Source organism: Dendrobates tinctorius, unplaced genomic scaffold, assembly GCF_039654945.1.
Source record: "Dendrobates tinctorius isolate UK_male_01 unplaced genomic scaffold, ASM3965494v1 ptg000165l, whole genome shotgun sequence".
Lineage (NCBI taxonomy): Eukaryota > Metazoa > Chordata > Amphibia > Anura > Dendrobatidae > Dendrobates > Dendrobates tinctorius.
Window position 1 is genome coordinate 1,303,490 of NW_027361832.1, and position 13,200 is coordinate 1,316,689.

Here is a 13,200-nt window from a genome sequence, read left to right on the forward strand (position 1 = left end):
CCAATTCCCATCCTACTTCCAAGAATGATTCCACAAGGAGCTGATGTGATGCTCTTGCAGCCAGGGACTTGCTGTAGGCCTCTGTCACTGCCATCTTGGTGCCGGAGATTTTTTTTTTTTTTTTTTTTCGCCATTGACCTGACTGTAAGAATCATGATATTTTTGAATCATTTTCTTCCCCAAGGGATGGATACTTTACAGTATCAGTAGCGGAATTGCATTTTATTTTTCTCATTTCCATTTTTCAGTATATTATATTGTAAAATGAATGGTGTTATTCCAAACTACAACATGTCCTGCAAAAATAGAGGGGGGGGGGGGGGATACAAACAGCCTGATATTGCCAGGCTGGTCAGGAATGGGTATAACTGTTGGAATTTTATCTATAATTTCATATCCTAATGTATTTTTCGTCTTTTCCAATAAAGTCAATAACTGCACTAGAACACCAGAAGAAGCCTCTTCCTTTGAAGAAATCGACCGCCCACATGAAGACCCCGTCTTGACTTGCGCACCAGGTGCCTTTGAACAGTTTGACGACATTAGCGACTCTTTTTATGTCCATTTTGATCCGTGTCCTTTGGAGGAAAGTTGGTTTGTTACTCCACCGCCCTGTTTTACCGCTGGAGAGTTGGCCACTACGGAGGTGGAGACGAGCCCGCTAGAGAACCTGCTCATCGAACACCCGAGCATGTCCGTCTACGCCGTTCACAACCTTTGCAGTAAGCAGATATGCGACTCAGAAATTCATAATGCAAGTTCTTTACGGTGAGTGATCAACTGTTTTGTCCACGGAGCTCCTATTTTGGGGTTGGGTCTTCTCTCCTCTTGCACCATAACTGGCAGATGCTGGCTGCATTGCACAGGCATTTCCCGGTTACTGCTAGGGCTGGCACTGATTGCTGCTGTAACCATTTTTAAACGCCACTGTTGATCAGTGATGGTGGCAGTTAATTGGTGAGATTGCCAGTGTGTGCGTGCACCAATCCATATGTGACGTGATCACGGGATGCCAATGGGTTGTGGTTGTAGGCAAGGACATACTAAAGGAACCTTGGCTGCAAACCTAGTCCCACCCCAGCCTGTGTTTTTACGGGGGAACGTCATTTTGACTATATACTGCAATAAAGCTGCATTGTAATTTTAGAGGCGCAATCCAATGAACACAGGTAGTGATGATCGAGCGTGCTCTGATAAGGTGTTATCCGAACACTCATTTATTAATTGAGTATTTTCGGCATGCTCGAGTCACCATGGCTACATGTCTCGCGGCTGTACGACAGCCGCAACACATGCAGGGATTGCCTAACAAGCAGACAATCCCTGCATGTGTTGTGGCTGTCAACGCGGGCACAGCAGGGTGTGTTGCAGTCCGCGCTGCCGAGGTTCACAAATCACCTGGGATACAAGATGTTGTAGCAGTGTACTCCTTTATTTCCTCCTACGCGTTTCGGCGCCCTTCCTGGCACCTTCCTCAGGGATATTCAGGTGCCAGGAAGGGCGCCGAAACGCGTAGGAGGAAATAAAGGAGTACACTGCTACAACATCTTGTATCCCAGGTGATTTGTGAACCTCGGCAGCGCGGACTGCAACACACCCTGCTTCCCACAACTTTCTGAAGGTTTTTCCACGTGCGAGTGGTTGGTGGAGGTCCTGCAGCAGCTGATTCTGTGATATGCTCTCAAGCCAGTTGTGGTTACACAACTGGAATAGGTGAGTGGAACTGTATTATACCACTCATACTTCAAGTGTCACTAGTGATAGGGCACTATTGCGCCTCTTGTTCCCCCCACCATTTTTTGTATTAACGCAGGCACTCAAGCATCCTTTTTTGAGCACGCCGAAAATCCTCGATTAGGACACGAGCATGCACCTTATCTAAGCACGCATGCTCATCTCTATTCACAGGTTAAAGTCCCTTTAGGAGACTAAAAAAAAAAAATAGTATTAAGGAAAAAAAATCCGAAATACAGTGGGAATATATCATTGGCGCACACTAGACAAATGTCAGCCATATTGATGACTTTAAGTGGCACTAACTTACTGTGAGCAGGAGTTTATCAATATTCCCTGATGGCAGATTGCTCCTTCTTTCCCCTGAAGTCACTTTTGATTTCACAGTGTCCCATCCTTTTACTCCAGCAGCTGCCATAGGTGTCTGATCAGTGACATTATTCCCTTGGTCCCACAGAAAATCATGTCTGGGGGATCGGGAGAACAGGCTGTGGATTGACTGCTGTCTAAGGAGCATGATCCTCCTTTAATCACGGACCCCTTACTAATGGCATGGGTGCACTAAGATATTGACAGGGCACAATATGGCCATACGTAAGGTAACTACATAGTACGGCCAAAGTGGAAGTGTCCACTCAACTCCCTCCCTAAAGTTTTGCTTATATCGGCAGGTAACAAGATAAGATCGGTCCAGGAGAAGGAAGCAGATTTCTCCAATAAGGATATATTGCACAGTTTCTTATTTTCATGGCTACTATTGATTTATAGAATAAAACTTAAGATGCCGGTTATTCTTTAATCTTTTATTGCTATAACATTTTTTTTTTTTTTTTTTCCCTTCTATATTTTTCAGGTTGGATCCAGGTCATAGTAATATAGCTCAACACGTGCATTGTTTTGTAGCAACCCTGTCCACTCGGCTGAACCCGACAAAGACCGTTCACTTCTCTAAATTGTCAAAACCGCAAATGGAAAAAACTCTTCTCAACCGAAAGAGCCTTAGACGCCAAAATCGCATTCGAGGTTGCCGCTCGCACCAGGTCAAGCACAGCAGGGTCATCGTTCACCAGCCTTCCCAGCGTCGGTACAATTATTGAGAACATGTCTGACCACTTTTTGTTTCTTTCTTCCCCCCCCTCTCTTTATACAAATGATTCCGCACCTTGCGGAGTCCATGTTCTGTAGTGTCGGGAGCACAAGTCTCCAGTGAGTACTCGCCGATCTGGGTGCGGCGTCACGTCTAGATAGTTCCATAACTTTTTTTTTTTTTTTTTTGTCTTTCTGAAATGTCTTACATTTCATATTAATAAGATGTCTCGCAGACGGACACATTCCTTGTGATGGACGCAGTTACAAATGCTAAACCCTTAGCAGGTTGAGAATGGTTTCTGACAGCTCATGGTTGGCTATGGCTTTGGCAGCCGGCACAATCCCATTGGCACAGTTGGGCCCAAGTAAACCTTGTGGCGTATTTGGGGGCGAATGTCACCCTGCCAAAAAAAGCCATTCCTAAAACTTGAGCAGGAATATGAACTCCGGTCTCCACCAGTCCATTATGCAACTAGAAGACTGTACGAAGGCGTGTTATGAGACCTTTTTGATCCATTATCCTTGGCTGGAAACCAAAAAATGCATTTTTTTTTTTTTTCCCCTGAAATATAGGGGAAAAACTAATGATGCCTATTTATACTGTTTTCCTCTGTAGAGGGCTGCATTACCTCCTTGAGATATAACAATGATTGTTAATACCAGCAAACAACTGTTCAAGCTTCCACTGACGACCAAACTGGTAATTGATGTTACGTCGTCTTCAAACCGCCATGGATTTTTTTTTTATTTTTTTGGCAATTTTTCATTACATTTTTAAATCAAGGTTTTTTAATTTTTTTTGTAGGGCATTTTCTTGTATAGGAATTGCAATATAGCTATTGTGTATGTATATGGTATTCTAAAATGGAAATTATTTGTTTTTGTATTTTTTTGTATTTTTTTCACAGCATACTTTTGTCTGCCATTGATTTTGAAGGGTTAATGTATCTGGCCCTGAGCAGATGCAGTGTACATACCCTGACCTGAGCGGACCAGTCCATAGCTTCTTCTGCCTCGCTAGGTTAACACTTCACATGCATTGTCTTATCCTCCCATCTCATGATGGATTCCGGATGTAAAGCGGTGCCATTGTTGCGCCATGTGGATATGGTAAATGGCCCTCTATATTACAGGGCGTGGTACATGTGAGGCATAGTTTGTTCTTGAAGGCATTTGGGGGGGGGGGGGATTTCTGCTCCTGGTAAACCATTGACCAGTGTAAAAGGCCATCACACTCCAAAAGGAGGAATCGATGAGTTTCCCACTGACTTCAGCTGGAGTGTGATGGAGTGTTACTTTTGCAGCCACGTCATCACGATGGCTCTGACCCCTGGTATGATGGGATGCAAGCCTTGCGATCAATATTGTGTGGCTTATTTTTATAATTTTATTATATGGAGTACCAGTTGCCTTCTAATAACCCTATGCGGTTAACCATTTGTGGGGCACAAATGCTTCCACTGTTCGCTCAGCAGTGCGGTAGAATAATGCAAATGTTTTGATCACTTGGGACGATCTAGATCCTCCCCGTCAGTCACTCAAATGTTGATGAAATACTTGAGAGCTTTAGTAATTCTTCCTTGTTGTGTGTCTACAGTGTCACAATACAGACCTGTGTGTATATTGGTGTCCGATGCAACATATTGTTTCTTAAAACCTTTGTTTTGTGCTTGGCCGAATGGAGGCACAAAGGGTTTTGTTTGGGGAGGGAGTTTTCACAAATAACCATATGTATGGCTCCAAGCCGGCCGTTAACTGTGCAGCCGTCCCGACCTCGGTCATTTCTGCTGCTCTGTCGTGAATCCAGTACTAAACTCTATAGTTGTGCTCGGCTGTGATACAATGCCTAGACTTTGTGGTCTTTGTCATATATTTTTTTCTAAATCTGTGTTTTAAAGTGAATCTGTTAGGAAGCTTTCTCCCCGCACTCCTCCCTAAACAATTTGTGGCTGTTGAAGATGCATCACAATCTGTACCTCATGTTGGGAATGCCTTACACCATTAATCCCTATACACTCAGGGATGGAAGTACATTAAGGGTCATGTTGTACTTCCACAGCCTCATTCCCCATCTAGTGCCTCCTTTTTGCTTGACACCTCTCTGGCTGTGAAGGTAACTTTGTGCATGCCCCGTTCTCTCTTCTAATTGCAAATGCATGGTGTTCATCCCCTCCCGACTGGGCGCGTGGTCGGGGCTTCTCGCCTCCTTCTGTGTATTTGTCATCCACAAGATTTCCTTCACAGCCATGCAAAAACTTTATGGAGTGTTTATGTAGATTTTTATTTTTAGTTGTACCTATGGGCAGTGTCCAGAGTGGACACTATAAGGGTCAGGTCCACTGGCCAGTAGTGCTGTTACAGTAATAGCAGAATTTCAAGTTCTCATTCGCTAGCCTTGCATATCCGGCCACCTTGTTAATGCACAGATGCAAAGTGATTGTTTTGTGATTCCAGTCTTGGGCCTTTATGCTCATGGGTCTCTCTCAAAAAAAAATAATGTATTTCAGTGGGGCATTACTTACCATCTAATCAGCGGTAAACTTTGAGAGTTTATATGGGGGAAAAAATTATTGTGCGAAGTGTTTTTTTTTTTTTTTTTTTTTTTTTTTTTTAATAGAAAATCCCTTCAGCACTATTGGGGTGTGTGCTCAATCTCCTGAAAGTGTAAAAAAAAAAAAATAAATGTTTAAAATAATGACCAACATCAAAACTGCTTGCTGTGCGCTTCTTTTAACAGTTTCAGGCTTTGACGGTCATGAAGTATTTAATTTAAAAACAATCTTGCAGGAAGGCCACCGCAAAAAAGACAGAGGATGACAAAGTGGACGCTTCAGGGAAAGAAAAATCTCCAGCATTTTCCTGTTGCCTCTTCTGCTTCAAAACCTGTGGCTACACCAGCGTCTGTAAGACATGTGCATGTAGCTCAGGGTTTTTCCTCTTGGGCTACTTTCACATGACGAGCCTTTGATCCCTTTTTTTTGTGCATATTTTCGCCACGTCTTGCAGTTCCAGTAAAGTGGATGGGATTTATAGTTTATACTACTTTTTTATGCACTCGGTGCGTGTTTCGAATCCGCTGCATGCTGTTTTCCCTTGCGGGCACCCTGGCATTTCTCTGCAGATTTTTCCCATAGACTTGCATTGGATGCGGAAAATCTGCAGGTTAAAAAAAAAACAAAAAAACACGTGTGCATTTCGGCGGAAGAAATGTGTGTTATCCACACGTGACGATCAATAATGTTTTGTCAAAGCCAAATATCAGAAATTGTTTTAGATGATGCTGCTTTGTTTTTGATGACATGCCAGCAATAGACAAAAAAAAAAATGCAGCAATAAAAACCACACTGAACTTGATGGGCACAGAAAATCTGCAGCATGGAAAAACTTTCCCTTTTCTTTTTTCCCTCGAATATTCCTCACCAGTAAGATGTGTCCTTTACCATTTTCTGTCTTACATTTCTAGTGCAACATTTCACATTTTCTATTTTACGTAGATAATAAATCATCAGCTGTTGAGAAACTACAACTCTCAGCATTTCCTGGCAGAACGCACTCTGGGAATTTCATCCTCCAGTATTTTTTTTTTTTTAATTTTTTTTTTACCCTCCGGTGTAGGTGAATCTCTGCCGTTATGCATTGGTTTTTGGTGACCGTTTTCCAGGTCATTGAATTGTCCAGCACTATTTCTTTTTGGAGGAAAAGATCCTTGGCAGCTGCCAAGTTTGGTGTTTTAAACCTGTGCAGGATTTTGCAGCACGGCTGTCTGAGCTGCCAACCCGAATGGCTGATTGTAATGGCCATGCAATACCAGATGCTGCCAATAATCCAAGGGTGGCGCTGATTGTAGGGATCAGTGTGTAATCCCTATAAGGGCCTTTCTGTATTTACTTCTCTTCCCTTAATTCTTCCTCTGCCCATTATAACTCGGTTCAGAGTCCATTTCAAAGGATCCCACCCTTCAGGACACCGCCGTGATATTGGTGATCTATGTCTTCCATCGTTCTGGGGACCCTATGGAGCAGACTTGGGGAGAACAGCCCAGCCATAAGTTTTTCTTGCCTATAGTAATCAGTCACAGAGCAATTTTCCTTTCATATAGCTCACCTGGAAAATAAAACCTGGACTGTGATTTAGTTGCTCTAATGTCGGAAACCTTCTTACCATAAATCCCTATGGTCAGACTGCCAAACCGTACTGGTTTACAGCCGTCCGTTCACATATGATGGCTGGAAAATGCCCATTCAGCCAACAGTGGCTACAGTAGGGAAGTAGGAATCGAGCCAATGCTGGGATTTTCCAACAATGCCTGGCTGATTTCCTGGGAGAGTAGGATTGGGCATAATGAAGTCCAACATGCCCAATCCTCATTTCTTCTCCATCTGTCATAGATGGGCAGTCAGAACACCGTGCTCGGAGTTTAGTAGACTACATATGGAAGAAGAAAGGAAAGAAGAAAGCTCCGCTGCTGATTCTGAGCGGAAATCCGCAGCTCTAGTGTGCGCATGTGCTCGCGAGTCTGTTATTCACAGCTCTTGTCCGTGCGGGTGCAGATGGTTACTAAAGGCCTTCTCTTTGGAAACGTTACCAGTGCAAGCATGGCAAACTATCTCCCCTTTCCATATGATCCTTTTACCTGGATGATAGGAGTAGGTCTTGTTCTTGGCTCTCTGACCAGCCTTTCCATTTGTTACTTGACCGAATATTTTTGGTTTTCCTCCAATTCCAGATCTGTCACCGTTAAATGTCTTGAGTATTGTTTCATGATGTTCTCGGGGTTAAAGTGATTCAGCCAAACATATGAATAACTCCGTACTTAAAATGAGAGCCTAGAAGTTGTGGAAGGAGTTTGTTCTTTATTTGTTTTATGTTTTCTCCTTTTATTTATTTCCAACCCCCATAAAAGTGGTCAGTCAGATACTTTGTTTTTGGAGATTAAGTTAAACAGAAGCAGAAGATCTGGAGACTTAGTTTGAGGTCACAACATTTCTTTAGCTGGTGATTAGTGTGTGTGTCCTATTGATTGTCGTCCTACAGCAGATGTTGGGGTAAGAGATTGGCCCTGCTGGATTTCGGCATGCCCGATCCTATTTCCCTTCTGTGTCCTCTTTTGTTGTCTCAGCAAAGCTAGCATTTATGGTGGAGTCTGGACAAATGGTTCTTAACAGAAGGGCTGAGGTCCTATACCCATTAGATTAAATTCAGCTGTCTTCGGGATTGGCTCAGTCTGATGTATATGGGGGGCCGCACTACCCTCCTACCAGCATCTATTGGGGTTTGGGGCATTTTGAATCCAAACATTTGACCCTCTTGTCCTGGAGATGAGACGTCGCCCAGCTGCCAGGCCGCAGACTTCTTGGCTCTCCCAATTTCACAACCCATGCACTTTCAGCTGGGCATCTGTATGGGCTGCCAGCTGTCTTAGGCTAGTTTCACACTAGCGTTTATGAGCGCAGCGACGGCCTGCGCACGGCCGCCGCTAAGCCCCGCCCCCGCCGCGCCTCCGTCGGTAGCTCCGCCTACCGGCGCATGACGCTGCATGCGCCCTGCGTCCCCTATCTTTATCACAGGGGGCGCAGGCCGTGCGCAGTATGCGTTTGGCGGCGCATGCGCCTTTTTGACGGTGCGCCGACACAACCAAACTGCAGCAGGTTGCGTTTGGTGCAGGTCGGCGCACCGTCAAAAGGACTCATGCGCCGCCAAACGCATACTGCGCACGGCCTGCGCCCCCAGTGATAAAGATAGGGGACGCAGGGCGCATGCAGCGTCATGCTACGGGAGGAGGCGCGGCAGGGCTTAGCGGCGGCCGTGTGCAGGCCGTCGCTGCGCTCATAAACGCTAGTGTGAAACTAGCCTTATCTGGATGGCCAGTGTTTTGGCAGAATGAAGTTATTCCAAGTCAATTCCCAGCAGTATGCGTAGGAGATACTGAGGCGAGTGTGGTTGTTGTGAATTGATTTTAGTCTGGTGTCAACGCTGCATAGAGAAGAGATCCACACCAGGAATGGGAGGGCATCCATCTCTGCAGGCACTACAAGATACTCAGTGGTGTCCTTTGTTTCTGCTTTGTGTATTATATGAATTGTGCCCTACTAAGTCTATTGCATAATGTCTATTCCCATGTAACCTACTCGAAAAAACATCGTTACACACAGATCACCATCATAAAAGACTACCTTTTTTGTCAAATTTCTCATGTTGAACTGGAGACACAATGTAATAGTGGCTGCAGAGTGAAATAAACGTTTTTTTTGTCTTTTTTTTTTTTTCCCTCTTCGTTGTGGAGATATTAGCAGTGAGGTATCTGGAACCTAATGAGTTAACCTTAGTTAAATCTAAGTTTGTGAAATTACATAGGATTCACTGGGGGCGTGTACTTCTGCCTCCTGTATGATGCTGACCAATCATAACTAGGCTGCATCATAGAAGAGCAGAAGGACCAGTGATGTTCATAGGGTCACATAACCTGAGTTCACAGTCTCTGCCAGTCAGTGTGCAGCTTAAATATGCACTGGACATCTATTACACAGCACATAAGTTCTGGAACTATTAACTGGAGTGAATGGCTCCACAACTCTGTGCTGAGTATTTATTAGGGCTTATTTAGGCTGCACACTCCGGCTGGCAGAACCTGTAGACTTAGGTCATGTGACCCAGATGGCATAATCACTAGTCCTTCTGCACTTCTATGTTGCTGCCTGCTTATGATTGGCCAGTGTCATACAGGAGGCAGAGGTGCATGCCCCCAGTGAATACAATGCAAGAAAATCCACTTGAACTAAATATTTGCCACCCATTGAAGTTAACTTTAGCCGATCGGTAATATCTCCGCAACAGAGGCAAAATTAAAAAAAAAAAAAATAAAAAAAACTTTATTCTACTCCACAGCCACAATTGCATAGTGTCTAGAGTTGAGCTAATTTTTCAAAATTTGGTTCAGATTACGATCGTCTGTGAATATTATTTTTGCATTCGCTGAACACAGCCAAATGTCAATGGGAGTACAAATTACCGAATATGTTCGGAACCGATCATCAAACATAAATTCGGCCCGAATAGGATACCAATGTGGCACGAATTTGGCAAATTCAGATTCGCCGGCCGATTCCAAACATATTCGCTCAACTCTAATAGTTTCCAGTTCAAGATGAAAAATGTGTTTGAAAAGGCCTCTTTAAATTCTTGTTTACATTTTTTTTTTTTTTTTTTTTTTATTAATCTATGCTTTATGTGCATCTAACATAGAAGGAACCTTGTAGCCATGTTTTTGGAGCTTAGATTGTGGTGTAGGTTCGTGACTGTGCATCTGCTAGAAACTAAAAGGAAGTCCTGATTACAGGCCCTGTTACATATGTACCACAGTTACTTCCTATATGTAAGGGATGACCCAAAGCCTTCACACTGCAGTGCCTTTCTGTGCCAGCTTATGAGTACTAGAATGTGTAAGCCTCGCCGATGCCCAGGTTATTTGCCTACACTTCAAATTTACAAAGTGAAAAATTATAAGGAGCTACTGTAGATGTGCAAAACATTGCAATATACAGACTTGAGCCACTGGCGTCGCTTGCAGCTCGTAGACTCCGATGCAAATGGAGCGGGGTACTCTGTACCGGGCCGGTTGATCTTCTCAACGGGGGGTTGTCACGGCAGCAGTGACCCGGTCCGTGGCCCTGGGGCTCCATTACAAAAGGGGTTGTTTCAGTGTGCTTATGGTGATTGAAAGTTTATAAGTGAATGATTCGGGACGCCACCTGTGTGGTGTCCAGCAATGAAGATGTTAAGCTGACGCTGCAGACGGATCCTCTAGGACAGATGGTGTGGTGCAGCAATGATGTTGTGGCCCTCCACAGGCAGGGCAGTAGTCCCAGGGCAGTGTAGATGGAGAGCTAGTGAGTGGAGCGCAGTGGTGCAGTGTTAAGCACAGCGATGTAGCAGTGCTGAGTGTGTTTGCGCAGGAAGAAGTGGAGGACACCAGAGCATGTAGTTCCAAAGCTTTACTCAGTCTATTGTGCATACAGGTGCCCGCATCCGTGCCGTGTCCTCTGGGTCAGGAGCTTAGCCAACCTCCAGGCCAGATGAAGTACTCCTTTCCAACACTCCACCAACATATGTGCTTTTTCTGAACGTCTCCCTCTTAGCGCCTTTGAGTGAAGTACTCACAGTACTGAGTTACACTGGAGTGCCTCCTGTCCGATGTTCTTATGTAGGCAGACAGCTGTAGCCTACTTCGGGGACACCTTCTACCTAGTCCCGGCTCACTATCGTTGCTGTTGTGCCCCCAAGTCTGGTGTGGGAATAAAGTGGTCACTACTCCTATTCCTCCGGTGTCTGCTGCAGAACCATTAGTATCCATACAACCTCAGGGACCGGGCCCCGGCCTTGCGCTTAGAACTTGGGAAGGGTTCTCCTCCAACCCTGGTCCTTGTTCTTATTCTCCTCACGTTCCGTACTAATCCTTCTTTCTTATGGAGAATCAGGCTTTCTTTCAATGTCCCTTTCTTGTGACAGCGGACCCAGATCACTGAGGTCGGCTGCAGCACTTCCATCAATCCATCCCTCTCCTGGGGATCTCTCAAACTCTCTCTGACTGACCTAGTCCTCATCATCCCCCACCCTCTTGTGCAGACTAAGCTCCACCCACCTCCCAGCACGTTTCGTGTTGCAAGCAGGGAGCCACCAAGGGGTGCTATGCTACACTCCAAGCAGGGAGCCGCCGAAGGTGTTTTGCTACACTACTTTGTGGTGTGTGGTCAGGTGTCTCCACCTTACCTGGATAGTGGGGTACCACACCTCAGGAGGAGGTGCAGTACCTCTGTGGCGATTGAACCTTCAGGGGCGCCACACAAAAGCTCCAATGGGGCCCCCAATTAATGCAAGTCTTTAATAGAACTGTGCCAGATGGACTTTTTGGGCTCCTTAGGCTCCAGGTACTATTGCAACCCCTGCTGAGAGCTTACGTGCTCTGGACGGGCTATATTGAGTGCATAACAAGTAGCCTTCATGGATACGACTAGTGATGAGCAAGTATACTCATTCCTTGGGTTTTCCCGAGCATGCTCGGGTGTCCTCCGAGTATTTTGCCATGCTCGGAGATTTTGTTACTGCAGCTGCATGATTTGTGGCTGCTAGACAGCCTGAATACATGTGGCGATTCCCTAACAAACAGGCATTCCACACATGTATTCAGGCTGTCTACCAGCCGCAAATCATGCAGCTACGGCGACAAACTTAATGTCCGAGCACACCAAAATACTCGGAGGACACCCGAGCATTCTCGGGAAAACCCGAGCAACGAGTATAGTCGCTCATCACTAGATACAACATATGTACTGTGTGTATACTGCAATCGAATGCTATGTGGATTTGTAAACCACACATCGTATACAAAAATGTTCCCTAAGATATCATCTCGGGGACTGAAATTCTACTGTTTACAAAATGTCAGGGTAAAATAAACCTTTTAATAGGAATAGATTGCTTTATTCTGTAAAAGTATATAGATTAAAGCATATTAATTTCTTTTTTGTGTATCTTATCAAATTTGATTTTGCATGATTGTGAGGCAGTCGTATTGCCTGGGCTGCTGTAACAGCCCATAGTGTTTTTAGTAGGCATCTGCATTGCCACACCCAGAGATTTCCCTTGTGGATCACCTACAGTATATGTGAAACACCCACCCTATGGCGTTTTACTTACAAAATTAGTACTTATGACCCCATTCATCACACCTCAAAAGCCAAACTCGAGACCCAGAAACAAATCCAAACCACAGACATTAGTTGCTGTGTATTAGAAGGGAGAATAATGTATGTAGTAAAGGAGGGCAATATTCATAATAAGGGAGGACACTGCTTGCAATAAAAAAATAAAAAAACTTTCTTTATAAATTTGTACTGTCTGAAACTACATCTTCCACTATAATAAGCAATAGTAAATGTCCATTTAGACTTCATGATGCACATCGTTAAACTACCGGCAAGGGGCTACACATTTGCCCTGCCGGTGGTTGTTTAATACCCCATTTCAGAAGCTCTCTGAACAATCCGTAATTGGCCACTGTGCCCCCCTAAACATATACAATTACTACTTTGCCCCTCCTCCCCGAATAAAAAATTGGCCAGTATACCCCCTGAATATATTATTAGCCACCACTGTCCTCCTAGATATAATATTACACGTCTGATTACTCCTCCCATTACCCAGTAGGCGTAATTCTGGGCATCTGAACACGAGTCAGAAAGACCCTTATTTTTATGGGAGGGTATTCTGGTGCTGTTTGTGTGCTATCAAAATATATCTTTTTTTTTTTTTTTTTTTTTGACTGAACTCAGACCAATAAATATGATGGTGTAAAGGTAGCCCAATGGGGAGGACCTCTTT

General features: G+C 44.5%; 1 protein-coding gene across 3 annotated transcripts in view; it reads left to right on the forward strand.

Annotated features, from left to right (window-relative positions):
- The window catches only part of TP53INP1 (tumor protein p53 inducible nuclear protein 1), a 47,994-nt gene extending 40,038 nt beyond the window's left edge, over positions 1-7,956 (forward strand). For all 3 annotated transcript variants that reach the window (XM_073550405.1, XM_073550406.1, XM_073550404.1), the window contains 2 exons: positions 429-768; positions 2,588-7,956. In XM_073550405.1, coding sequence (XP_073406506.1) covers positions 429-768; positions 2,588-2,831 — 584 coding nt within the window. In that variant the 3' untranslated portion in view covers positions 2,832-7,956. The remainder of the gene's footprint in view (positions 1-428; positions 769-2,587) is intronic.
- Positions 7,957-13,200: the final 5,244 nt, after the last annotated feature.